Here is a 27,164-nt window from a genome sequence, read left to right on the forward strand (position 1 = left end):
ATTTTTTGTAACCCTGATAGCTTTGTTGTTAGGAGTCAGCCATTCAGAACAGAAGTACTCCATAACTCCCCTACAAAATGGCATTCTACAGACTTCCACTGTTCCATTCAAGGTAAAAACATAATTTTAGATTTCAAGGTGTTATTGAGATCTATTAGGATAACAATATTTTCCAATTTATCCCCCCAAATAACCTTCAAATTACATTATAATTTTACTTCAAATCGTATGTGTATTTTTCAATGAAGGACTCTTAAGATTCTACAAAAATAAATTAGGTTGTTTTGCTTTTCCCATTTTACAAAATTGAACAAAAACAATTCAACCAATACTAAGCTCTTGCAAGACTAGCAGTTCTTTTAGAAGGATACAAATGAGATGAAAAATTACTAGAAATAATCACATCAGCATTTTTGCATTTATATTTTGTATTTAGAGGTACTTTTCTCTACCCAGTTTTCTGAATTATCAAAAGATCATTCTATACTGTAGGAACAAAATCAGTGGTGGTAAACAATAACTTCTGGTTTGTTTACAATCAAGCAGTTTCTCCCCCGCTAAAGAAAGAAGTCAGATTTCTTCATCCTTTCTACCAGTAGATAGATAGGAACACTGACTATATGCAAATCCAAATATCTCTAAGATTTAGAGTACCATGCTTCAAACCATTAACTTTAATTTTTTTTTTTTTTAAGTGAAAGCAAAAACTCTTAAAAATCTTAGCTGGACTGGTGAACAAGCAATTGAAGAATGTAATGATAATGCTACATGATATTATAAGGTATTAATTCCTGGATGGGATATACTGTTACAAGCCATAAATTCTTGTTAAACTTCAGATTCTTATTTTTCCAGTTCCTCCAAACAAATTAAAAAGGCAAATGATTTGACTGTTCATTACTGTATGACTTTTAATAAAAAGTAGGGGTGAGGGAGAGTACCTTCTTGTTTTAATATATCTACATTAATCAAACAGCTTCCATGTTTGCAAAGTGTTGTCTGATTTATAAGCTACATTTATCAATCATTAAGTCAGGATAGCACAATGGCCATGAAATAATAATAAACTATATCTCTGGTAAAACTGTGTATGAAGTTATAAGCAATAGTGGCTGATTTCTAAACTTTAAAATTACGACCACGTGTGTCCTCCCTTTCCTTCAAATAACCACCAGAGTGTAGGTAAGTAAACAAAATAACCACCAGAGTGTAGGTAAAGAAATAAAAATCACCAAAATATCTTAGAGTATCTTTCCTCACAGAATGTATTTTAGCCAGAAAACCTCATCCACTCCTAATTTGTTTCTCAATAATATTCAGCCACTCTGTCCAACCCTCAATTTATCAGTAAAGAATTTGTGATACTCCAAAAAGCTAATGTAATTATTACTGTCATCTCATTAAGTGTGCTCTTCCTAGTACCAAACTAACATTACAGCTGACACCCAGCTTGTTCACTCTGCACACCACCCTCTTCTCCCCTTCCCATCACCACCATTTTACTGGCAGAATGTTCACAAGGCTGAAGACTATTTCTCATTTCAGCAAACAGAATGCTTAAGATCAGATGGCTAGCCACAAACCAGAAGTTAGAAGCCACACAAAAATAAACACTGGCAGTCCTAAAATCTTCTACTTTCAGTCTCTAACAAAAGCAGTAACATCGTTTTTATTTGTGATGCCCTAAGTTATAGCCAGAAGCTTTTCCCCCAATTATACTAATAAATCAATTTAAAATAATTTTACATCAGATTATGTCCTTCATATACTAGCATACTTTAAATAAATCCATTTTACCATGGTAGGTTCTTCAACTCATATTTTTTTCTATTTTTTCTGTATCATTCCTTAACTACCATATTATTTCTCCATTTTTTTCTAAATATTACATCTATGAACAAAAAAGATAACGCTGCAAACTAACCCTAGAAAAGATAAATCAACATATACCTTAAGTATAAAAGATCAATATTAAGTATAACCTATTAGGTAACCAAGAGAAAGGTAAGCATCAACTGCATGCCCAAGTACCTCAATTTAAGACATTATGTAGTATACACAATTTTGGTAAACAGAACTGAACACAATATTTGCATATCGAAATAGACAACTATAGCCTTATTTCTGACTTCAGATAAAAATATCTTAATGCTTTTCATAAGACAAAACAGTCATTTTAATGAAATATCTCTTTACAGATATAATCACATGATTGACAGATAAAATAATTGCTTTAAAAATACTTCTGAGTCATTTTGTCCTTACCTGCAGGCATGAACCATTACTGCATGCAGTGACTGTTCCATTTCCTAGCACAGACTTGAAGAAGCATCATATCTCTCTTTCAGAATGTGACTAATCTGTGGGTTTGCAATTCCTAAGCTATTTACAAATGGCACTCCCTTACCATATAAGAATAAATATGTATTACAACCCCAAATCAAGTATTTTTAACCTACATTTTACAAATAACCTTTGTAATTCTGTAAAGCAGCAACCTCAAAATGTAGGAAGAAAACCTCACAGTATTTCCCTTTCAAAAAGCAAGATTTTCTTTTTTGCTTTGTAGCTAAATTATTTTTAAAGCCTTCAACAGCTGTCACACATGAACCAGTGGTCTGCTGTGTTATGGTGTGCATGCTGCAGCTGATTAGGCTTTACAATTTTTCTTTAAAAAATCAATCACCCTTTGCAAAAGCAGAACTGCTTGCCCAAATACACATCTTCAATACAGCACAATACCAGCATGCAGGACAATACGTTATATAGCAAACTTGACAAGAAAAAAAAAAATATATGTCCTGGTTTGTTTCTTAGCAATGCTACACCATTAATTGTTCATGCAAGAGATGTAGCTGTACCTTTCTGAAGAGGACGACTTCTCAGAGTTAACTGACATCAGCAGCTCAATCTTCTGCTTGATTTCTGGAAAAATCAGAAAATATTCACAACCAAGATTGCCTGCCCTTGCTTTCAAGCCTTATATCAAGAGATTTTTCTTCTCTAATCCCTTTTGTTCAGAATGAGGCCACAAGATTCGCAGTACTTCTGTTAGGACTGGGATTCAATGGTGCTATAAAGGGAAAAAGCTCCAGAGGCATCAGGCCTTGCTAAACTATGCACATGACTGTTTATGAAAGCAGGAAGTACCATTTCTTTAAAGCAGAGGGGTGTTTTCTTTTTTAAGGTAGAACTAGCATGGCTCTACAAGATGATTTTCAATTTAGCAAAATAAAATACAAACAAGACATCTTGAACATCATCTGAATTAAATATACTTAGATCATTTGAGAAGCCTGGGTATTCACGTCACAGGCTGTAATAAACAGATATGCAACCCTTGGCTGTTTCTATTTCACTAGCCCTAAAAAATATGGCTCAGTGAATCATTTTTGTCACTTAAGAATGAAATATTAAACCAGAACCCCAATGTATAGATTTCAAAATGTTTAACCTTTAATTTCTTGATTGTGTTTAATTATAGACACATTTAACATCTAGTGTCCCTAACTCCTCCAGAAAGAGACTTTTTATTTTATACCTTAATTTTCCCCTCCTCCTTAGCAGTACAGTACAAGTGAACAGCAACACCCATTTACCGAGTAGGGATAATATACTTGTCCTTTTAGGAAAGGATTGACAATACACATCAAAAACAGGAATGTAAGCGCCAGTTCAACTTAATTAAAAGATAATTGCTGATACTGATTTGGAAGGGAGGTAATAGACTAAAAGGGAAGGAAGGGTGAAAATAAGAGAGGGAAAAGAAAAGGAGACAATCTAATACGTTTCCCTTAAAACATCAACGACTGACTCAAAGCACATAATTTTAAGTTAATGAAACTGACATGGTCCTATTACCCAGACTATTTCATGTGTAAAGATGTTTTCCTACCCCTAACAAGTATTTCCAACTGGATTTTTAAAACTGAAGTGTGCTTTCATAATAAAAAGTTCACATATTAAAAATAAAGTAGTGCCAATAAAATGTTATCAACAGTATCAGGATTTCAAAAGAGACCTCAATAGTTTTTGTTTTTTTTTTTAAGCAGTAAAGCAAATTTTAATTTTTTTAAATATTGACTATATAAATCAAAGTTGAATATGAGAAGATGTAAATGAAAAAAGAATAAAAATTAGTTTTATAAAATACAATGGACCTGTACAGAAATATCTTCTCAGTGTTGTTAAAATAAGAATTTTTCCCCCCAAATTTTTTTTTTTTTTGAGACAGAGTCTCGCTCTGTCGCCCAGGCTGGAGTGCAGTGGCCCGATCTCAGCTCACTGCAAGCGCCGCCTCCCAGGTTCACGCCATTCTCCTGGCTCAGCCTCCCGAGTAGCTGGGACTACAGGCGCCCGCCACCTCACCCGGCTAGTTTTTTGTATTTTTTAGTAGAGACGGGGTTTCACCGTGTTCGCCAGGATGGTCTCGATCTCCTGACCTCATGATCCACCCGTCTCGGCCTCCCAAAGTGCTGGGATTACAGGCTTTAGCCACCGCGCCCGGCCTTTTCCCAAATTTTTAAGCTTATAACTTCAACAAACATTATAAAAGCAGCATGAATAGCTGATGAGAGAGCAGAATCTACCACAGGCTGTAGCCGAGCTGCCTAGCCGCTGGGAGAGGAGAGCACAGCGCCTACAGCTGGGGTGGTGCTGAGACTCACCTTGAGGATCAGGCACGTGGCACCACAGTGAGCCCTCAGCAGGGCCCCTCCCCTTGTTTTGGAAGGAGCAGGGTGTTAGAAACTCAAGACTCTGCCTTGGATTTAGGAAGAGGCTCCTCTGCCTCTTTTTTTTTTTTTTTTTTTTTTTTTTGAGATGGAGTTTCGCTCTTTGCCCAGACTAGAGTGCAATGGCACAATCTCAGCTCACTGCAACCTCCGCCTCTCGAGTTCCAGCGATTCTCCTGTCTCCGCCTCCAGAGTAGCTGGGATTACAGGCGCCCGCCACCACACCCGGCTAATTTTTTTGTCTTTTTAGTAGAGACAGGGTTTCACCATGTTGGTCAGGCTGGTCTTGAACTCCTGACCTCAGATGATCAACCCACCTCAGCCTCCCAAAATAGCTGGGATTACAGGTATGAGCCACCGTACCAGGCCTCCTCTGCCATTTTTAATAGCTATATGACCTTGGGGAAATAACTTAAACTCTCAAAGCCTCTATCTCCTCTCCTGTAAAATGAGGATAATAACATATATCTGAAAGGCTGTGGCAAGGATTTAATGAAATAACCCATGAAAGTAGATTGTGCCTGGGATGTGGTGAGCCCTCCCTGCCTTATCTCTCAATAATTATTTACTGAATGAGTTAATGAAGGATATGAGGCCTGTCTAATGTTAAATGGTTTTTCCATAGTTTAAATCCACCTTCTCCTTCTTCTCATCAACCTCAACATCCCCCTTTTTATCACTGTAGTGTTACTGCAGGTGGGAACTTAACTTTAATCTGTATCTCAGCCTCCCTTTCTAAAGAATTGTGCTCCATGTATTAACTCGCTGCTTCAGAAAAGAGATTACACTTGAATCCATCTTCATCATGGCAAGTTTTTATTCCAAAACAACAAAAAGTTCACACTTCAGTATACCGATGTAAATCAATGCACTTAAGATGAAAAAGCCCAAGATTAAATTACACAGCTCTAATGAAGTTAATGCCTATCTTGTAAACACTGGAAAGAAAAGTTCAAGCTATAAACCATACTCTGGTGACACTGGAAGCTCCAACCAAAGAGGATTCTAATAATACATGAAAAGGTTTCTAACTTCATTTTCACCTTATCTCTAAATCTTCAGATTTGTTCATAGCTTCAGAAGGACTCAGAAATCAAGGAACGTTAACACTCTGATACTGTATCCTTTGAAGCCCACATATTCCATCTATGCTACCATCAACTCCTCCCTGTCCGTATCATCCATAGGTCTGGTAATTCCCCACGTTCGTGAAGAATTCCAGAAGCCATTTAACTGATTTCCATTCCACCACAACATCTGCCATAATCGGGGGGACCTGGACTTCCATACTGACATGGACTCCAGGCTCCTCAATCCACAGACTCTTGAACGTCCACCTCTTGAGCCATCTGTTCCCTTGACCATGCTCCGGACACTTTCTTACACACACTGCAAACACCTTCCTCCTCAGTCAGTCAGTTGTTTTGGAATTTTTTTCAATTACTTCCAGGGTAGTATCTGGGACCCTATACACTTTATTTTTCTGTAATGAAATCAACCAATCTTTTACTTGTTATATTCTGGTCTTCCTGATAAACTTAGAAACGCGTTCCTCACACGAAAGTTTTTAAAATTTTCATCCAATTTTCCTCTAATATGCTTTATAATAGTATTTGCATGTAAATACTATTATAGAAACTTCCAGAATTTATTTTGTTCTATGAATTGATAAAGAAATCCAGTCTGCTTTTACAAGTCAGATTTTAAAATGACTCTCTTGTCATTTTAAAATGACGCATCTTCACAATTCTAAAATGACTCTCTTGCTTACCACTTCTTGCTTCTTCCAAAGCAGCACCCACTGTCTCCAAGTATACATTTAGACCAATGAGTGCAAAAAAAATCCATCAACCTGATTATTTAATAGTTGTATTCCCTACGGATGTAATCTGAAAATGCTTGACAGTACACTCAACAGCTCCTTCTACATCTCATCCTTTAATCAATCCTTTACCATCTGCCCTACTCCCACCTCAAGACCACACTTGCTTATTTCACACAGAAAATAGGCAAGCAGTTCCTGTGTAGTTTGAATAAACATATTTTAAATTATGGTTGCTTTATTTTTAGTCATAATTTTGTTTTTTAACTGCTAAATAACATTATAGGAGGACATAAGTTTTTGTGGCTTTTTTTAATGCTTTTACATTTGCTTTCTCCTCCTAACTCTGGGTACTTTGCAAGACCATTATCTTCCATGCAGCCCTTAAATGCTGGTGATACCTACAAGGACCCTCTTTTCACTCACTGACCCTTCTATCTACATACACCCTCACCATCAAGAACTACAGGGCATTGATGATAACTGTATCTTAGTTTCCAGCCCCATATTCTCTCCTACAACCCAGAACCACATATCCTCCAACCCCTACTTGACATTTTCACCTAGACAGTCCCTGCATGGTTTGTTTTTTTTGTTGTTGTTGGTTTTTTTTGTTTTTTTTATTTATTATACTTTAAGTTCTAGGGTACATGTGCATAACGTGCAGGTTTGTTACATATGTATACCTGTGCCATGTTGGTGTGCTGCACCCATCAAAATGTCTAAAACTGAACCCATGAACTTATAAACCTAATGTCTTATTTTATACTCCTGATCTCAGTGAACAGCAACGCCATTGCCCTACCAAACCTCAAATGTTTGAAGGATCCCAGGCTAGTTTCCCCAATCTTATCTGAAGTATCCTTCCCGGCCGGGCATGGTGGCTCACACCTGTAATCCCAGCACTTTGGGAGGCCGAGGTGGGCGGATCACGAAGGTCAGGAGATCGAGACCATCCTGGATAACACGGTGAAACTTCGTCTCTACTAAAAATAAAAAAAATTAGCCGGGTGCGGTGGTGGGCACCTGTAGTCCCAGCTACTCAGGAGGCTGAGGCAGGAGAATGGCATGAACCTGGGAGGTGGAGGCTGCAGTGAGCCAAGATTGTGCCACTGCACTCCAGCCTGGGTGACAGAGAGAGACTCCATCTCACAAAAAAAAAAAAAAGAAAAGAAAAAAGAAAAACCCTCCATTCTCCCTTTTTTATATCATATGCTCTGGAAATACTGAGCTCTACTCTACATGGCTCCCCAAGCATGCCATGCTTTTTCACGCCACTAAATGTCGTATACGGTTTCCTCTCCCTAGAATGCCACCGTTGTCTCCCTTGCACACCCAACTCGCCTTTTTTTTTTTTTTTTTTGAGACAGAGTCTCGTTCTGTCACCCAGGGTGGAGTGCAGTGGTGGAATCTCAGCTCACTGCAACCTCTGCCTCCCAAGTTCAAGTGATTCTCCTGCCTCAGCCCCACAAGTAGCTGGGATTACAGGTGGGCACCACCACTCCCAGCTACCCAACTCACTTTTCTAATCCCAGTCCCAAATGTTCCCTCCACACAAACACCTTCCCAGAATTAAGTTCACCTCCTCTACGTCTCTATATTTGCATTACCAAATTACTAAAATACATAAATTACTTGTTTCAGTCCCCATGAGACCACTGCTTCCCTAAGGACAGGCACCTGACTGTTCAATTCAGACAGCCTGGCATGTCAGACACTGGTTGTTGACACCTCCATTGTCTTCTCAGACTGTTACAGTCAATCTAATGTTAGTTACAATTGAGCTACGCTAATTTATTCTTAAATATACATCTCCAGATACACTTAATCAAAGATCCAAGCAATTTTAGAACTAGACTGATCCTCAGAGATCATATCATAGCTGAACCACATGAATTTATAAAGGGGAAATTTAACAGGCAAGAAGATAAACCACTGGAGGCAATCACATTCTTCATCTTCTCCAGAAGATTACTGTTGCTGAGACCTATAGTAAAATTTCCAAGAACCTCAACAACCCAAATAGTAAAACCCACCCAATAGTCCCATAGGCTGTTCTTTTGGATAAACACAGAAACTGACCTCAAGTGATTCACCTGCCTCGACCTCCCAAAGTGCTGGGATTACAGGCATGAGCCACCGTGCCCAGCCAGTGATTCTCTTTCTGTGTGGAGAGCAGCAGGACCTACACCAGACCCCTGGCATTTTGGTAACAGTAGGACATTTCAACCTTATTTTAAATCAGTTTTTAAAATGCTATTTTCTTATATCTCCAATCAATTCAAATCATCCTTATTAATCAGCTTTCCTAATTAAAACAACTAATCATTTGGGGCATGATACTCTTCTTATTCATCCCCTTATACACATCCCTCAAAGCCAACAATTCACTGTGATTTCCCCATTCATTCTCTTGATCGAACCTACAGATCTTCCTCATAACTCTTTTATTCTCATTTTTACTCACACCTTAAAAGATACTCAAACTCCTTATGAAAATGAACAGTTTTTAACTCTTCAGTTAATGGCCTAGTAGCTCTAATGCTTCACCTGTCTACGCTGTAACACACTAGAAGTTTAAGGCTCCTGGAACACTAAGGGCTATCAGTCCAGCATTAAGCCAAGCCCCTGGAACCCTGATGAGGAGTAGTAGATTACCAGTAACTCTACTCAGAATGACGTCCCATAGGGGTGGTGCTTCAAAGATAGAGACATCCTAGGAGAAAAATGGAGCCACCCTGAATCTACCTAGAATCCTAGGAGTGAGGGGAGCATAAGAACACACGGAAGCTGTGGGCATGATATGCTCCTTTGTCATTCAGATCACTAAACCTGGGCATGAGGACTCTGACTTGTGTGAAGTGGAAATTTAAAAAGACATAATAACTGGGCAGATTATTCTACCTAAATTCTTAGAGCTACGTCCTTTTTCCATGGGAATAATTCTGGTAAATTTAATAAGCTTCCTTTTACTTGCCAAATTCTTTACATAATCATCCACAAACTTAATTTTGTTTGGGGTGTACATAAGGAACTTTTTTTTTTTTTTAAGGGACAGAATCTTGCTCTGTCACCGAAGCTGAAGTGCAATGGTGCAACTATAGCTCACTGGGGTCTCAAACTCCTGGGCTCAAGCAATCCTCCCACCTCAGCCTCCTGAGTAGTTAGGGTTGCCTGAAATGACAGGTTAATACTGCAAGAATATACCTAGAAGTTAAGAGGAAAATGCCTCAGCAGGCCTCAAAACCACACGCTTCTTCAGAAGTCAGAGCAGCTCCCAAATCAATACTTCCAGGTGTTCAGTGGGATAGTTCTCCACTATTCTGGGGTTTCAACACCTCTCCCATTCTAACTCTACTTCTCCTGCCACTGCCAATTAACTGCTTCTTCTATTTCACATGTTTACACATTCTACTGCCTCGGGATACATGCTTACAGAGCCCTTCTTGGTGTCTCCAACTTAGTATTTTTAAGAGACTTCTCACTGAAATGCAAAAGGCCCGCAGAGGCTTTTCTGGCTCAGGTGCCAATTTCTGATACTACTATCTGAAGCCACGTATTGAGGTCCTGACTCAAAACTGACTGACTCATAAGGGAATGTTCACAAAGGTGCAAGAATAAAGCAATTCCTCTGCATAATCTAGGAGGGTGGATGATTAACTGACCAACATCTGCTAAGGCCAGTTTAGCCTTAAAAGGGAGTGCTATCCCAGTGTTAATTACTGAAGTCCTCTGTTATAAGAATTCACAGAAAAGCAGAAATTCTGCAAACATAATAATCATCTTTGGTAAACTGAGCATTCAAAAAACTATCCCCAATTATCACTAACTTTTATCCCCACCCATCAAAATCCTTTGTCACTCTCTCATTAATAATCACACAGTCTAACAATTCAATCAAATACAAATCTAGGGCCAAGTGAAAACTTAAAATCTGCAAAAGATGAAAAAAGTGACAAAGTTGACAGAAAATACTAAAGAAATTCTAGAGTTCCAGGCAAAATGATTGATAAATGAGGATAGAGGAGAAGTTTATGAGGTTTGTAAATGAAGAGAAAAATCAACAAGGACAATAACATGCTAAGTGCCTCGAGAATAATTATTTGAGGCCGGGCACGGTGGGGCTCATGCCTGTAATCCCCATACTCTGGGAGGCTGAGGCAGGAAAATAGCTTGAGCCGGAGGCAGAGGTTGCAGTGAGCTGAGATCATGCCACTGCACTCCAGCCTGGGTGACACAGTGAGACTCTGTTTCAAAAAAAAAAGATAATTATCTGATTATTAGAGACTGAAAGAGAATACATAACAAAGCCCTTAATTTGCAAAAATGAGGCCAGGGGCAGTGGCTCACAACTGTAATCCCAGCACTTTGGGAGGCCAAAGATGGCATATCACCTGAGGTCAGTAGTTCGAGACCAGCCTGGCAAACACGGTGAAGCCCCATCTCTAATAAAAATACGGAAGAGAAAAAAAAAGCCAGGCGTTGTGACACATGGCTGTAGTCCAAGCTACTTGGGAAGCTGAGGCAAGAGAATCGTTTGGACTCAGGAGACGGAGGTTGCGGTGAGCTGAGATTATACCACTGTACTCCAGCCTGGTTAACAGAGCAAGACTCCATGAAGACGGAAAGAAAAAGAAGAAAGGAAAGGGGAAAGGGAAAAGGGGTTAAGGGGGAAGGCAGAAGGGGAAAGAAGTAAGGGGGAGTGCGGAAGGGGAAAGAGGAAAGGGGAAGGGGAAATGGGAAAGGGGAAGGAAGGAGAGAGAGAAAGAAAAAAAGAAAAAAAATTAGTAAAAATGCCCTTCATTATGGCTGCATTATAACCTAAAAGATGTCCAATCATGTTATTACACAACTTAGTATGGAAATGTACACCAAAAACAATCAACACTTGGTATAAACTTAGTTCATCCTAAAAATAAGTACATATTTTCTATTACAATTTAAGTTTTTTAAATAAAATAACCTTACTTTCAGATTGTGATTTCATTTTTCAAGATGAAGTCCCAGTTCCACCCACTTCCTTAAACGCAGCCTTTGCCAGTACCAGCTTTCCCCTGCTGCAATTCCAAAGCAAGATCGTTTGTGCTCCTGAACACAGTGCCCACAGACTATGTAACGTTCACTCCAAACTTTACAGTGGGGGTGCCAGAGGGCGGGGGAGGAGGGGGAGGGTGTGGTGTTGGTGCAGGGGGAAGATAATGAAAGAGGAAAAGGAGGTAGTCTCAGGCTGGTTAGGTTTCTGATTTAGAACTTCTAAGGTAGCCGCTGGTACCACTTATGAGAAACTCTGTTTGAGAGGAAACGTTTTTCTGTCACTTTTAAAATTATTATTCTGGGTACAATTTATAACCCAAGAGAAATACTAGTTCAAAAGGAAAGGGGTTTGCTGCTGATTTCTAAGTTCTGGCAAGAAAAGTGAGTCATTCTCTCCAAAAATGGGATCCCTATTTCCCCTACCCCCAGGAGGGTGTGAAAGAAAGCCAACAAGCAAGAAGGCAGAGAGGAACCTCAGACCACCCAGTCTAAAGGCCTCATGGATACACTAAAACTTCACAGTTCACCAAAACTGCTTGTTACCAGTGTTTTGGTATAAAATTTCAGAACTAAAAGCAACAATGTATTAAATAAATTCCTAATTTTATTACTCTCACCATCATTCCCCTGTTAGCAATGAAATGTGGTGAAACCAATCTCTGAAAAATATCTAAAGGTTTCTCACTACAGCAAAGTATCACTAATAGTTAATCCGGCCTCTCGACAGAACAAAGCTTCTTTTTCCCTGACTCTGTCAAGCAGACAGGAGAAGTAACACAAGTTCTTAGATAGCTATGAGCTGTTACACTCAAGCTGACACCCAATGTTGTGTTCAGTATGAGGCCAAGTTTTAAAGCTTTTCCTGCATTATTCTCAAAATATGAGCATCATTTATTTTACTGATACAACACATAAATTTTATAAATTACATCATAGAGTATTACTCAGAAAAAATAAGTATTTTTATAATCTTAAGAGATAGCTTTTTCATACCAGATATTAATTAAAAGACAAATGAAACTACTTGGTTCACTGATATTGGGACGTACAAAGTCAAAAATTAAGCCGAGCACAGTGGCTGACGCCTATACCCCAGCACTTTGGGAGGCTGAAGTGGGCAGACTGCTTGAGGTCAGGAGTTCGAGACCAGCCTGGATAATATGATGAAACTCCATCTCTACTAAAAATACAAAAATTAGCCGGGTGTGGTGGCACACGCCTATAATCCCTGCTACTTGGGAGACTGAGGCACAAGAATCGCTTGAACCTGGCAGGTGGAGGTTGCAGTGAGAGCGAAGACTGAGATCATGCCACTGCATGCCAGCCAAAGACAGAGTGACACTCTGTCTTTAAAAAAAAAAGTCAAAAATTAAGATGTTTTAATTTCATCTGCAATTTTTACATACAAACAACAGTGAATTCACCAAGGCAATGAATGTCTGATTTCTAACTTCTTTGGTAAGCCAACACCCACCCAATCATCTCAAAAAGAAACTTTATTATGTTAAGAAGTGGTAAAATTATTCTAGGAGGCTATTTACATGTATAAGAAAACAAGACATTTAAAAAAAAAAAAAAAAGGCATAAGAATTAGTGCCCCTAACTCTCAACTCACATTAACTTTCAACCCATTTTTCCTCTTTTTTGTTGTTGTTTGGGTTTTGGTTATCCCCCCCCCCCCCTTTTTCTGAGACAGGAGTCTCGCTGGGTCGCCCAGGCTGGAGTGCAGTAGCGCGATCTCAGTTCACTGCAACCTCCGCCTCCCAGGTTCAAGTGGTTCTGCTGCCTCAGCCTCCTGAGTAGCTGAGATGACAGGCGCTGGCCACCACGCTCAGCTATTTTTTGTATTTTTAGTAGAGACAGGTTTCACCATGTCAGCCGGGCTGGTCTCAAACTCCTGACCTCCAGAGATCCATCCACCTGAGCCTCCCAAAGTGATGGGATTACAAGCATGAGCAACTGCACCCGGCCCTATAACTTTCAACTGCAAAAACGGCAATTACATTTGTACCAACCTAATAATTTCCATTTAACATGCATAGAAATTGAAAGCTAAATTTGCTCAAGACTCCAGTGCTACCCATCAGTTGCAATGGCAAATGTCTGCAGTCCTAGCTATGTGGAGACTGAGGCAGGACGATCACTTGAGCCTTGAAGTTTGAGGATATAGTGCACTATGATCACACCTGTAGATAGCCACTGCACTCCACCTGGGCAATACACTGAGACCCTGTTGCTAAGGGAAACAAACAAACCAAAAAAAAGATCCCAAAGCTCAACAGTTTCACTTACAAAAGCAGCAAAAATAAAATATTTATAAATTTAATCAAGGAAGTACAACACTTGTACACTAAAAACTACAGAACACTGTTGAAAGAATGAAAGACCTGGCCGGGCATGGTGGCTCACACTTGTAATCCCAGCACTTTGGGAAGCTGAGGTGGGTGGATCACGAAGGTCAAGAAATCAAGACCATCCTGGCTAACACGGTGAAACCCTGTCTCTACTAAAAATGTAAAAAATTAGCCAGCCTGGGCAATAGAGCAAGACTCTGTCTCAGTAAAAAAAAAAGAAAACAGAAAGAAGGGGAGGGAGGGAGGAAGGAAGGAAGGAAGGGAGGAATGCAAGACCTAAATAAACGGAAAGACATTCTGTGTTCATGGATGGGAAGATTTAATACTGTTAAGATGGCAATGTTCCCCAAATTAATCCACAAATTCAACATAATCCCCTGATAAAAATTCCAACTGCCTTTTTTGCAGACACGAACAAGCTGATCATCAAACTCATGTGGAAATGCAAGGTACAATGAATAATCAAAACAATCTTGAAAAAAGAAAAAGTTGGAGGACTCACACTTAGTAGTCAGCTTTGACTTCAAAACTGATTACAAAGCTATAGGAATGAAAAGTGTGACGAAAGTGGCTAAGGGTGGACATTTAAATCGATGAAAGATAACTGAAAGTCCAGAAATAAACCCTCACATTACAATCAAGTGATTTTCAACAGGGTGCCAAGACCATCTAATGGGAAAAGAATACTCTCTTCAACAAATGGTGATAGACTACTGGGTATTTACAGGCAGGAGAATGAAGTCAGAGTTCGCCTTCACACCATGTACAAAAATCAGTTCAAAATGGATCAAACACCTAAACATAAGGGCTAAAACTATTAAACTCTTAGAAGAAGACATACATATAAAATCTTCATGACCTTGGATGAGGCTACAGTTTCTTAGGTATGACATGAAAAGCACAAGGAATAAAAGAACATAATAAACATCATAAAAACTAAAAACATTTGTGCATTAAAAGACATTATAAAAGGGCCAGGGGCAGAGGCCCATACCTGTAATCTCCACGCTTTGGGAGGCCAAGATGGGCGGATCACTTAAGTCCAGGAGTTCAAGACCAGCCTGCCCAACATGGCAAAACCCCATCTCTACTAAAAATACAAAAATTAGCCTGGTGTAGTGGTAAACATCTGTAATCTCAGCTACTCGGGGTGCTGAGGCATGAGAATCACTTGAACCCGGGAAGCGGAGGTTGCATCAAGCCGAGATTGTGCCACTGCATTCCAGCCTGGGCAACAGAGTGAGACTCTGTCTCAAAAAATAAAACACATTAAATTATAAAATAAAATGCATTATCAAGAAAACCCACAAGATGGGAGAAAATATTTATAAATCATGTAACTGATAAAAAACTAGCATCCAGAATATACAAAGAACTCTTACAATCAAACAATTTAAAGACCCAACAACCCAATGATAAAGTGGGCAAGGGATTTAAACATACATGTACCAAAAGAAGAAATACAAGTAGCTAATAAGCACACAAAAACATGTTCCACATCATTTGTCATCACAGAAATGCAAATCAAAGTAACAGTGAAATACCACTTCCCAAGCTATAATCAAAAAGACAGATAATACCTATTATTGGTGAGGAGAGAGAGAATTTCAAGACTTCAGGCATGGCTGGTGAGAAAGTTAAATGGTACAGCTTTGGAAACACTCTGGCGATTCTTATAAGAGTTACAGAATTATCATATGACCCAACAATTCTCCTCCTAGGTATACACCCAAGGGAAATAAAACATATATTCTTACTCTCCACACAAAAACTTGTACACGAATGTTCATAGCAGCATTACTCGTAATAATCAAAAAGTGGGAACAACCCATATGTCCATCAACTGTGGAATGTTAAATAAAATGTGGTAGATCCATACATAAAAGAAACAGACTACTACTACTAGTAGACTCCACCTCTGGGGACAGGGCATAGCTAAACAAAAAGCAGCAGAAACCTCGGCAGTGGTAAATGTCCCTCTCTGAACGCTTTGAAGAGAGCAGTGGTTCTCCCAGTACGGAGGTTGAGATCTTAGAACGGACAGACTGTCTGATCAAGTGGGTCCCTGACCCCTGAGAAGCCTAACTGGGAGACATCCCCCACTAGGTGCAGATCGACACCTCACACCTCACAAGGCTGAGTACACCCCTGAGACGAAGCTTACAGAGCAAGAATCAGACAGCAACACTCGTTGTTCAGCAATATTCTATCTTCTGCAGGCTCCGCTGCTGATACCCAGGCAAACAGGGTCTAGAGTGGACATCAAACAAACTCCAACAGACCTGCAGCTGAGGGTCCTGATTGTTAGGAGGAAAACTAACAAACAGAAAGGACACCCACATCAAAACCCCATCAGTACGTCACCATCATCAAAGACCAAAGGCAGATAAAACAACAAAGATGGGGAAAAAGCAGTGCAGAAAAGCTGGAAATTCAAAAAATCAGAGCGCATCTCCCCCTCCAAAGGAATGCAGCTCACTGCCAGCAACAGAACAAAGACGGACAGAGAATGACTTTGACGTGTTGAGAGAAGAAGGCTTCAGTCGATCAAACTTCTCAGAGCTGAAGGAGGAACTACATAACCAGCGCAAAGAAACTAAAAACCTTGAAAAACGATTCAACGAATGACTGACTAGAATAACCGAAAGAACTGAAAGAGATGGAAACCATAACACAAGAACTACGTGTCAAATGCACAAGCTTCAGTAACCAACTCGATCAACTGGAAGAAAGAGTATCAGCGATTGAAGATCAAATGAATGAAATGAAGCGAGAAGAGAAGTGTAGAGAAAAAAGAGTAAAAAGAAATGAACAAAGCCTCCAAGAAATATGGGATTATGTGAAAAGACCAAATCTACGTCTGATTGGGGTGCCTGAAAGTGACGGGGAAAATGGAACCAAGCTGGAAAACACTCTGCAGGATATAATCCAGGAGAACTTCCCCAACCTAGTAAGGCAGGCCAACATTCAAATTCAGGAAATAAAGAGAACACCACAAAGATACTCCTCGAGAAGAGCAACTCCAAGACACATAATTGTCAGATTCACCAAAGTTGAAATGAAGGAAAAAATGTTAAGGGCAGCCAGGGAAAAAGGTCTGTCACCCACAAAGGGAAGCCCATCAGACTAACACCAGATCTCTTGGCAGAAACTCTCCAAGCCAGAAGAGAGTGGGGGCCAATATTCAACATTCTTAAAGAATTTTCAACCCAGAATTTCATATCCAGCCAAACTAAGTTTCAAAGTGAGGAGAAATAAAATCCTTTACAGACAAGCAAATGCTTAGAGATTTTGTCACCACCAGGCCTGCCCTACAAGAGATCCTGACAGAAGCACTAAACATGGAAAGGAACAACAGGTACCAGCCATTGCAAAAACATGTCAAGATGTAAAGTCCATCGATGCTAGGAAGAAACTGCATCAACGAACAAGCAAAATAACAAGCTAGTATCATAATGACAGGATCAAGTTCACACATAACAATATTAACCTTAAATGTAAATCGACTAAATGGTGAATTAAAAGACACAGACTGGCAAACTGGATAAAGAGTCAAGACCCATCAGTTTGCTGTGTTCAAGAGACCCATCTCACACACTGAGACACACATAGGCTCAAAATAAAGGGATGGAGGAAGATCTACCAAGCAAATGGAAAACAAAAAAAAGCAGGGGTTGCAATCCTATTCGCTAATAAAACAGACTTTAAACTATCAAAGATCAAAAGAGACAAAGAAGGCCATTACATAATGGTAAAGGGATCAATTCATCAGGAAGAGCTAACTATCCTAAACATACATGTACCCAATACAGGAGCACCCAGATTCATAAAGCAAGCCTTAGAGACTTACAAAGAGACTTAGACTCCCATACAATAATAATGGGAGACTTTAACACCCCACTGTCAACATTAGACAGATCAACAAGACAGAAAGTTAACAAGGATATCCAGGAATTCAACTCAACTCTGCACCAAGTGGACCTAATAGACATCTACAGAACTCTCCACCCCAAATCAACAGAATACACATTTTTCTCAGCACCACATCACACTTATTCCAAAATTGACCACATAGTTGGAAGTACAGCACTCCTCAGCAAATGTAAAACAACAGAAATTACAACAAACTGTCTCTCAGACCACAGTGCAATCAAACTAGAACTCAGGACTAAGAAACTCAATCAAAACTGCTCAACTACATGGAAACTGAACAACCTGCTCCTGAATGACTACTGGGTACATCACGAAATGAAGTCAGAAATAAAGATGTTCTTTGAAACCAATGAGAACAAAGATACAACATACCAGAATCTCTGGGACACATTTAAAGCAGTGTGTAGAGGGGAAATTTATAGCACTCAATGCCCACAAGAGAAAGCAGGAAAGATCTAAAATTGACACCCTAACATCACAATTAAAAGAACTAGAGAACCAAGAGGAAACACATTCAAAAGCTAGCAGAAGGCAAGAAATAACTAAGATCAGAGCAGAACTAAAGGAGATAGAGGCACAAAAAATCCTCCAAAAAAAATCAATGAATCCAGGACCTGGTTTTTTTTTAAAAGATCAACAAAATTGATAGACCACTAGCAAGACTAATAAAGAAGAAAAGAGAGAAAAACCAAATAGTCGCAATAAAAAATGATAAAGGGGATATCACCACCGACCCCACAGAAATACAAACTACCATCAGAGAATACTATAAACACCTCTACGCAAATAAACTAGAAAATCTGGAAGAAACGGATAATTTCCTGGACACGTACACTCTCCCAAGACTAAACCAGGAAGAAGTTGAATCCCTGAATAGACCAATAGTAGGCTCTGAAATTAAAGCAATAATTAATAGCTTACCAAACAAAAAAAGTCCAGGACCAGACAGATTCACAGCTGAATTCTACCAGAGGTACAAGGAGGAGTTGCTACCATTCCTTCTGAAACTATTCCAATAAATAGAAAAAGAGGGAATCCTTCCTAACTCATTTTACAAGGCCAACATCATCCTGATACCAAAGTCAGACAGAGATACAACAAAAAAAGAGAATTTTAGACCAATATCCCTGATAAATATCGATGCAAAAATCCTCAATAAAATACCGGCAAACCGAATCCAGCAGCATATCAAAAAGTTTATCCACCATGATTAAGTAGCCTTCATCCCTGGGATGCAAGGCTGGTTCAACATACACTAATCAATAAACGTAATCCAGCATATAAACAGAACCAAAGACAAAAACCACATGATTATCTCAATAGATGCAGAAAAGGCCTTTGACAAAATTCAACAGCCTTCATGCTAAAAACTCTTAATAAATGCGGTATTGATGGAACATATCTCAAAATAATAAGAGCTATTTATGACAAACCCACAGCCAATATCATACTGAATGGGCAAAAACTGGAAGCATTCCCTTTGAAAACTGGCACAAGACAAGGATGCCCTCTCTCACCACTCACTATTCAACATACTGTTGGAAGTTCTGGCTAGGGCAATCAAGCGAGAGAAAGAAATAAAGGGTATTCAGTTAGGAAAAGAAGAAGTCAAATTGTTCCTGTTTGCAGATGACATGATTGTATATTTAGAAAACTCCATCGCCCAGCCCAAAATCTCCTTAAGCTGATAAGCAACTTCAGCAAAGTCTCAGGATACAAAATTAACATGCAAAAATCACAAGTATTCTTATACACCAGTAACAGACAGAGAGCCAAATCATGAATGAACTCCCACTCACAATAGCTTCAAAGAGAATAAAATACCTAGGAATCCAACTTACAAGGGATGTGAAGGACCTCTTCAAGGAGAACTACAAACCACTGCTCAACGAAATAAAAGAGGACACCAACAAATAGAAGAACATTCCATGCTCATGGATAGGAAGAATCAGTATCGTGAAAATAGCCAAATGGCCCAAGGTAATTTATAGATTCGATGCCATCCCCATCAAGCTACCAATGACTTTCTCCACAGAATTGGAAAAAACTGCTTTAAAGTTCACATGGAACCAAAAAAGACCCCGCATTGCCAAGACAATCCTAAGTGAAAAGAACAAAGCTGGAGGCATCATGATACATGACTTCAAACTATACTACAAGGCTACAGTAACCAAAACAGCATGGTACTTATACCAAAACAGAGATATACACCAATGGAACAGAACAGAGGCCTCAGAAATAATACAATACATCTACAGCCAACAGCCATCTGATCTTTGACAAACCTGACAAAAACAAGAAATGGGGAAACGATTCCCTATTTAATAAATGGTGCTGGGAAAATTGGCTAGCCATAAGTAGAAAGCTGAAACTGGATCCTTTCCTTACTCCTTATACAAAAATTAATTCAAGATGGATTACAGACTTAAATGTTAGACCTAATACCATAAAAACCCTAGAAGAAAACCTAGGTAATACCATTCGGGACACAGGCATGGGCAAGGACTTCATGCCTAAAACACCAAAAGCAATGGCAGCAAAAGCCAAAATTGACAAATGGGATCTAATTAAATTAAAGAGCTTCTGCACAGCAAAAGAAACTACCATCAGAGTGAACAGGCAACCTACAGAATGAGAGAAAATTTTTGCAATCTACTCATCTGACAAAGGGCTAATATCTAGAACCTATAAAGAACTCAATCAAATTTACAAGAAAAAAACAAACAACCCCATCAAAAAGTGGGCAAAGGATATGAACAGACACTTCTCAAAAGAAGACACTCATACAGCCAACAGACGCATGAAAAAATGCTCATCGTCACTCGCCATCAGAGAAAGGCAAATGAAAACCCCAATGAGATACCATCTCACACCAGTTAGAATGGCAATCATTAAAAAATCAGGAAATAACAGGTGCTGGAGAGGATGTGGAGAAATAGGAACACTTTTACACTGTTGGTGGGATTGTAAACTAGTTCAACCATTGTGGAAACGGTGCGGCAATTCCCTAAGGATCTAGAACTGGAAATACCATTTGACCCAGCCATCCCATTACTGGGTATATACCCAAAGGATTGTAAGTCATGCTGCTATAAAGACACAGGCACATGTATGTTTATTGCGGCACTATTCACAATAGCAAAGACTTAGAATCAACCCAAAAGTCTATCAGTGACAGACTGGATTAAGAAAATGTGGCACATATACACCATGGAATACTATGCAGCCATAGAAAAGGATGAGTTCGTGTCCTCTGTAGGGACATGGATGCAGCTGGAAACCATCATTCTCAGCAAACTATCGCAAGAACAGAAAACCAAATGCTGCATGTTCTCACTCATAGGTGGGAATTGAACAATGCGAACACTTGGACACAGGAAGGGGAACATCACACACCGGGTCCTATTGTGGGGAGGGGGTAGCGGGGAGGGATAGCATTAGGAGATATACCTAATGTAAATGACGAGTTAAAGGGTGCAGCACACCAACATGGCACATGTATACATATGTAACAAACCTGCACGTTGTGCACGTGTACCCTAGAACTTAAAAGTATAATAAAATTTAAAAAAAAAAAAAAAAAAGGAAGAGTACTAACACACGCTACCGCATGGCTGGACATTGAAAACATCATGTTAAGTCAAAGAAGCCAGGCACATAACAAATATTGTATGATTCCATGTGTGTAAATTGTCCAGAATAGAGAAATCCATCAACACAGAAAGTCGATTAGTGATTGTGGTTAGGGCAGGGTGGGAACGAGGAGTGTTTGCTAACACAAAGAGGTCCTCTTTGAGGTGATAAAAATGTTCTGGAATTATGTAATAGCGATAGTTTCAAAATACTGTGAATATGCTAAAAGCTATTAAACTGTACAGTTTGAAATCATTAAAATCAAGGCAGGCAGATCGTTTGAGCCTAGGAGTTCGAGACCAGCATACGTAACACGGTGTGACACCATTTCTACAAAAACTACAAAAAAACTAGCCAGGTGTGGTGGTGTACGCCTGTGGTCCCAGCTACTCAAGAGGCTGAAGTGGAGGCTGAGCCCAGCAAGTCGAGGCTGTAGTGAGCCGTGACGGTGCCACTGCACTCCAGCCTGGACGACAGACAGGGACCCTGTCTCAACACAAACAAAAAACAAAAAATGATTACAATGCTGACAAGTTATTAGGGCTTTTTTTTTTTCTTTTTTCCAGGTTAAAAAAAAAAAAAAAAGGAAAGAAAAAGAAAAACTGCAGAGCTAGTATGTAACTAAGCCAGGATAAGAAACCAGGCTGTCTAACCCCAAAGCCTAACTACACAGCTGTGCTGCAGAGCATGAAAGCAGGAAGTTATCAATCTGACTGGGGAAAGGGAGCGGTCATCAAGGGCATTTGGGCTTGGTTACAAAGGTCAGAATGACTTTGCCAAGTGAAGAAATGAAGATTGGTCCCACTCAGAAAAACATGGCACGTGCAAAGCTACAGAGAACCTCTCATGTGCGCCATCTGAGTGGTTTTGGTGGTTTACAGGACTTTAGTAGGTACTAGTAAGAAAAGAAGCCAGAGATAATGGCAGAGCCTGTTCCCAGAGCACCTTCTATGCCATACAAAGAAATCCTACTTTTCAGTAGGGCAGAAACATAACCAACTATAGAGTCAAAATTAAAGATTCAATAGGTGATTGAAATTTAAAAGCAAAATTTAAAAATCTTATATCATGCTGGAGGAAAAATATTAGGCTTCATGGAGCTATTTATAAGGCTTGTCAATTCACCACAATTCATTTTGTGTCTGTATTCCCACACAGTACCCCTCAGGAGATTTGTCAATTATCACTTCTCTCATTTGTAAATCCTAAAATTCTCACCTCAAGCATCAGTTGTCCCTTATTTCTATAAAAATATCTTTCACAGCAGCAAGCAATAGTAAAATCTACTTTCAAGGCTTTGGTGCTTTATACAACATTATGAAGTAACAAACACTTTAGCCAAATGGGCTAGGTCTACTTTATTCCTGTCTTGCTGTTTGTGAGGTTTCCCACATATGCACCAACCAAATATCTAAACTCATTCTCCAAGTTAATAAGAAAGAATCAACATACAGGGTCTTAAACACAGCAAGGACACATAAGAGTCTTAGCTTTGTTATAATAAAGTTACCCTGAGTCAATATTCCAGGATCCAAGTTCTTCATTTTTATCAGCTTTGGCCATGTACTGAGTTGCTGGTTTCCAATCACACTGAAACAGTATTTTGGCCAGGCGCTGTGGGTCCAGGCTGTAATTCCAGCACTTTGGGAGCCCGAGGCAGGAGGATTGCTTGAGCCCAAGAATTCCAGACCAGCCTGAGCAACATAGCAAAATCCTATCTCTACAAAAAAAAAAAAAAAAAAAAAAAAAAAATCAAAAATTAGCTGGGTGTGGTGACACACACCTGTAATCCCAGCTACTTGGGAGGCTGAGGTGGAAGGATGTGTGAGCTGGAAGGCAGAGGTTACAGCAAGCCAACATCATACCACTGCACTCCAAACTGGGCAAAAGAGCGAGATCCCATCTCAAAAAGGGGGGGGGGGGGTAGAAGAAAAAAGAAACAATATTTTAAGCATGAAACAGTGCTTGACATTAAAATATCAGAATAATAATTGTATATCAAATAAATGATAATGTGGTTTAGATATCTGTCTCCTTCAAATCTCCTGCTGAAATGTAATCCCCAGTTTTGGAGATGGGGCCTGGTGGGAGGTGTTTGGATCACGCGGCCTGGGATGGATCCCTCATGAATGGCTTAGCATTGTTCCCTTGGTGACAAGTGAGTTCACATGAGATCTGATTGTTTACAAGTATCTGGCACCTCCTCCCGCTCTCTCTTGCTCCGGTTCTTGCCACACAACCCATCTGACCACCTGCTCTCCCTCTGCCTTCACCATGATGGTAAGGTTCCTGTGGCCTCACCAGAAGCAGATGCTGGACCCATGCTTGTAAAGCCTGCAGAACCCTGAGCCAATTAAACCTCTTTTCTTTAAAAATTACCCAGCCTCAGGTATTGCGTTATTGCAACGCAAGAACTGCCTGACACAAAACAGAAACAGAAACAACTAGCATTTTACACCAGTTACAATGTATCAGACATGCATCTATTTGCTTTACATAAAATAATTCTGTTGATACTCCGACATTCCTGTAAAATAAATACTATCGCATTATCTCCATTTTATAGGAAAACTGAGCTACAAAATGGCTAAGCAATTTGTCAAAGATCACAGAGCCACTGTGGTAGAGGGAAAATCTGTACCCAGACATTCTATGTATGGGGTCTGGGTTCTCAGTCACTATGTTCTATGCATCTCCACTTTCAAATGTCCTCAAATTTTTCAATAACATTCCTCTACATTCATAATACCTATAAAAGCTATGATGCAATCTTACAAATCCAGTCATATTCAGACTTTGAGTTTATAATCTTGCTGCTCCATCCCTCTACAAATAATTTCTTTTGTCCTGTTAATCTTAAAACAATTATTTATTAGATTTACTGTGCTAAGTGTTTGGAGGGTAAAAGTCATTAACATATTAACAGTCCATAAAGAAGATCAATTTTTTTTGCTAGATTTGACTGTAGTTTATGAGGTAAACTACATTTAAGTTAAGCGCTGGGTAATTTGGGCATTCTAAGACAGTCTCAGAATGCATCCTCTGTATTTAATTTTACTCTTCATGCTAAAGGACAGCTGTACTGATTTACAGACCAAAGAAATCACTCTCTGGAGGTGGTAACACCTAAAAAGTTCCACAAGCAATTCTGATGCACAGCCAGTATTGAGATCACTGGTTTTACACTGGCACTCCCTATCTAACTAAAATGACAATATTGCAAATGCATAATTCATTTTACAAACAATTAGTCAATCATGCCAAACACTATTCTACTTATTGATTTAAATATGAAGAATGCTGGCTATGTATGCTCCAGCAATTCCTCTCCCAAATCTACCCTAAAAAGACATTTACCCGTGTCCTAGGAGAATCAAACAAAGATGTTTGTCACATTGCTGTATGCAACAGCAAGTAATGAATAGCTGTGCAACTGTCAGATGAACTATGGTACATTCATAATATATAGCATTTGAAAAGGATGCAGATGATCCACTTGTACCAATAAAGATATCTAAAACATAACTCTTACAAAGTACTTTGCGGAATACCCAGAATACACTATCATTGTTATAGATATTTCACAGGTAGATATGTATGTGTATATACCTGTAAAACAAAGTTGAAGGATATATTCTTAAATAACTAGAAAATGGCTGGGTGTAGTGGCTCACGCCTGTAATACCAGCACTTTGGGAGGCTGAGGAGGGCAGATCACTTGAGGTCAGGAGTTCAAGACCAGCCGGGCCAACATGACGAAACCCCATCTCTACTAAAAATATAAAAATCTGCCAGATGTGGTGGCACACGCCTGCAATCCCAGCTACTTGGGAGGCTGAGGTAGGAGAATCGCTTGAACTCAGGAGGTGGAGGTTGTGGTGAGCCGAGATCACACCACTGCACTCCAGCCTGGATGACAGCGTGAGACTCCATCTCAAAAAATAAAAATAAAAAAAACTATAAAATGATTTTCCTTATTCTGGGGATGTGGTATATAGAAAGACGAAATACAGGCAGGAAGATTTACCTTTATTTGCACTTTAATTTTTTACAGATACTATTTGTGTAACCAAAATGTGTATTTTAAATAATCTTGTCTTACCAAAGGAAGCCCCATTTAAAATGCATGCCTCTTGTGGTTATATGGCTTTCAAATGGGCACTACGCAAAAAGACTGCCATCACACCATTATAAATAGCCTCCGAAATGCCAATTTTCACTTTTAAATAAAATTCACACTTTAATCAAGGTCAAAGCAATGCTCTGTTGGGATTCTGAGAGTGTTCATTAAAGGAAAAGAAGAACAACTAAATTCTTCTCACACTATTCTATCATTTAAAAAGGAAGTCTTATGGAAGTTGTACAACTGGCATTCTAAAGAGACTAGCATGAAAAACTTAATTCAGTCTGTCCCTTCCATTTCCACCCATAGCAGGATCTTACGACATAACAAAATTGCTAAAATAAATCAGTGAACTTAATAAATAAATAAATAAACAAACAAATAAGCCTGGGTGGGGTGGCTCCCGCCTGTAATCCCAGCACTTTGGGAGGTCGGGCAGGTGGATCACGAGATCAGGAGTTTGAGATCAGCCTGGCCAACACAGTGAACCCTGTCTCTACTAAAAATACAAAAAATTAGCCAGGCGTGGTGGTGGGCACCTGTAATCCCAACTACTCGGGAGGCTGAGCCAGGAGAATCGCTTGATCCCAGGAGGCAGAGGTTGCAGTGAGCCGAGATCACGCCACTGCACTCCAGCCTGGGCGACAGTGCAAAGTGCAAGACTCTATCTCAAATAAACAACAACAAAATATATATATATAAAAACATATTAATTAAGCTGCCCAAAAATAAGTTTCTACTGCAAAATGGGTGGAGATATATATATATACATATATATATGTGTATATATATATATAAATATATTAATTAAGCTGCCCAAAAATAAGTTTCTACTGCAAAATGGGTGGAGTATCCTTACGGAAGATACTGCTGTTAGAAACAGAGAATCATATGATAAAAATGTAGGATAAAAACTCCAAGTCTGTAAGTAGAGCCATCCTCCCAGATGCTCCTCTCCTGGACCATGCAGAGGAGGAAGACACGTGCTAAAGAAGCTGGAGCCAAATGTCTAGACACTGACTTAGGAAGCTGCGTACCACAAAAGGGCTACCACAATAAAGAGATAAGTATAAAATCTCTCAAGAACAGAGCTTTCAGAAATTCTAGTCTTTCTTTTTAAAAAATAACTTCCAGTCAGGTGTGGTGGCTCACGCCTGTAATCCCAGCACTTTGGGAGGCTGAGGTGGGCAGATCACAAGGTGAAGAGATTGAGAACATCCTGGCCAACATGGTGAAACCCCGTCTCTACTTAAAGTACAAAAAAATAATAATAATAATTAGCCAGGCATGGTGGCAGGTGCCTGTAGTCCCAGCTACTGGGGAAGCTGAGGCAGGAGAAAGGCGTGAACTCAGGAGACGGAGCTTGCAGTGAGCCAAGATGGCGCCACTGCACTCCAGTCTGGGTGACAGAACAAGACTCTGTCTCAAAAAAATAAACAAAATAACTTCCTTCCAGTCACATCATTATGTAATTACAAAATCACTCTCTTTTTTTTTTTTTTTTTTTTTTTTTTTTTTTTTTTTTTTTTTTT

At 39.4% G+C, this 27,164-nt stretch overlaps 1 protein-coding gene across 9 annotated transcripts in view; it reads right to left on the minus strand.

Annotated features, from left to right (window-relative positions):
* Positions 1–27,164, minus strand: part of SRPK2 (SRSF protein kinase 2) — a 296,676-nt gene that overhangs the window by 164,108 nt on the left and 105,404 nt on the right. For 3 of the 9 annotated variants that reach the window (XM_026446899.1, XM_026446896.1, XM_026446897.1), the window contains one exon: positions 2,862–2,925. The exons of 5 other annotated variants lie outside the window; for them this stretch is intronic. In XM_026446899.1, the coding sequence (XP_026302684.1) occupies positions 2,862–2,899 (38 nt within the window). In that variant the 5' untranslated portion in view covers positions 2,900–2,925. Of the gene's footprint in view, positions 1–2,265; positions 2,298–2,861; positions 2,926–27,164 lie in introns of those variants that run through there. One more of the 9 variants, XM_026446895.1, reaches the window with a different exon arrangement.

This window comes from Piliocolobus tephrosceles, chromosome 8, assembly GCF_002776525.5.
Source record: "Piliocolobus tephrosceles isolate RC106 chromosome 8, ASM277652v3, whole genome shotgun sequence".
NCBI lineage: Eukaryota > Metazoa > Chordata > Mammalia > Primates > Cercopithecidae > Piliocolobus > Piliocolobus tephrosceles.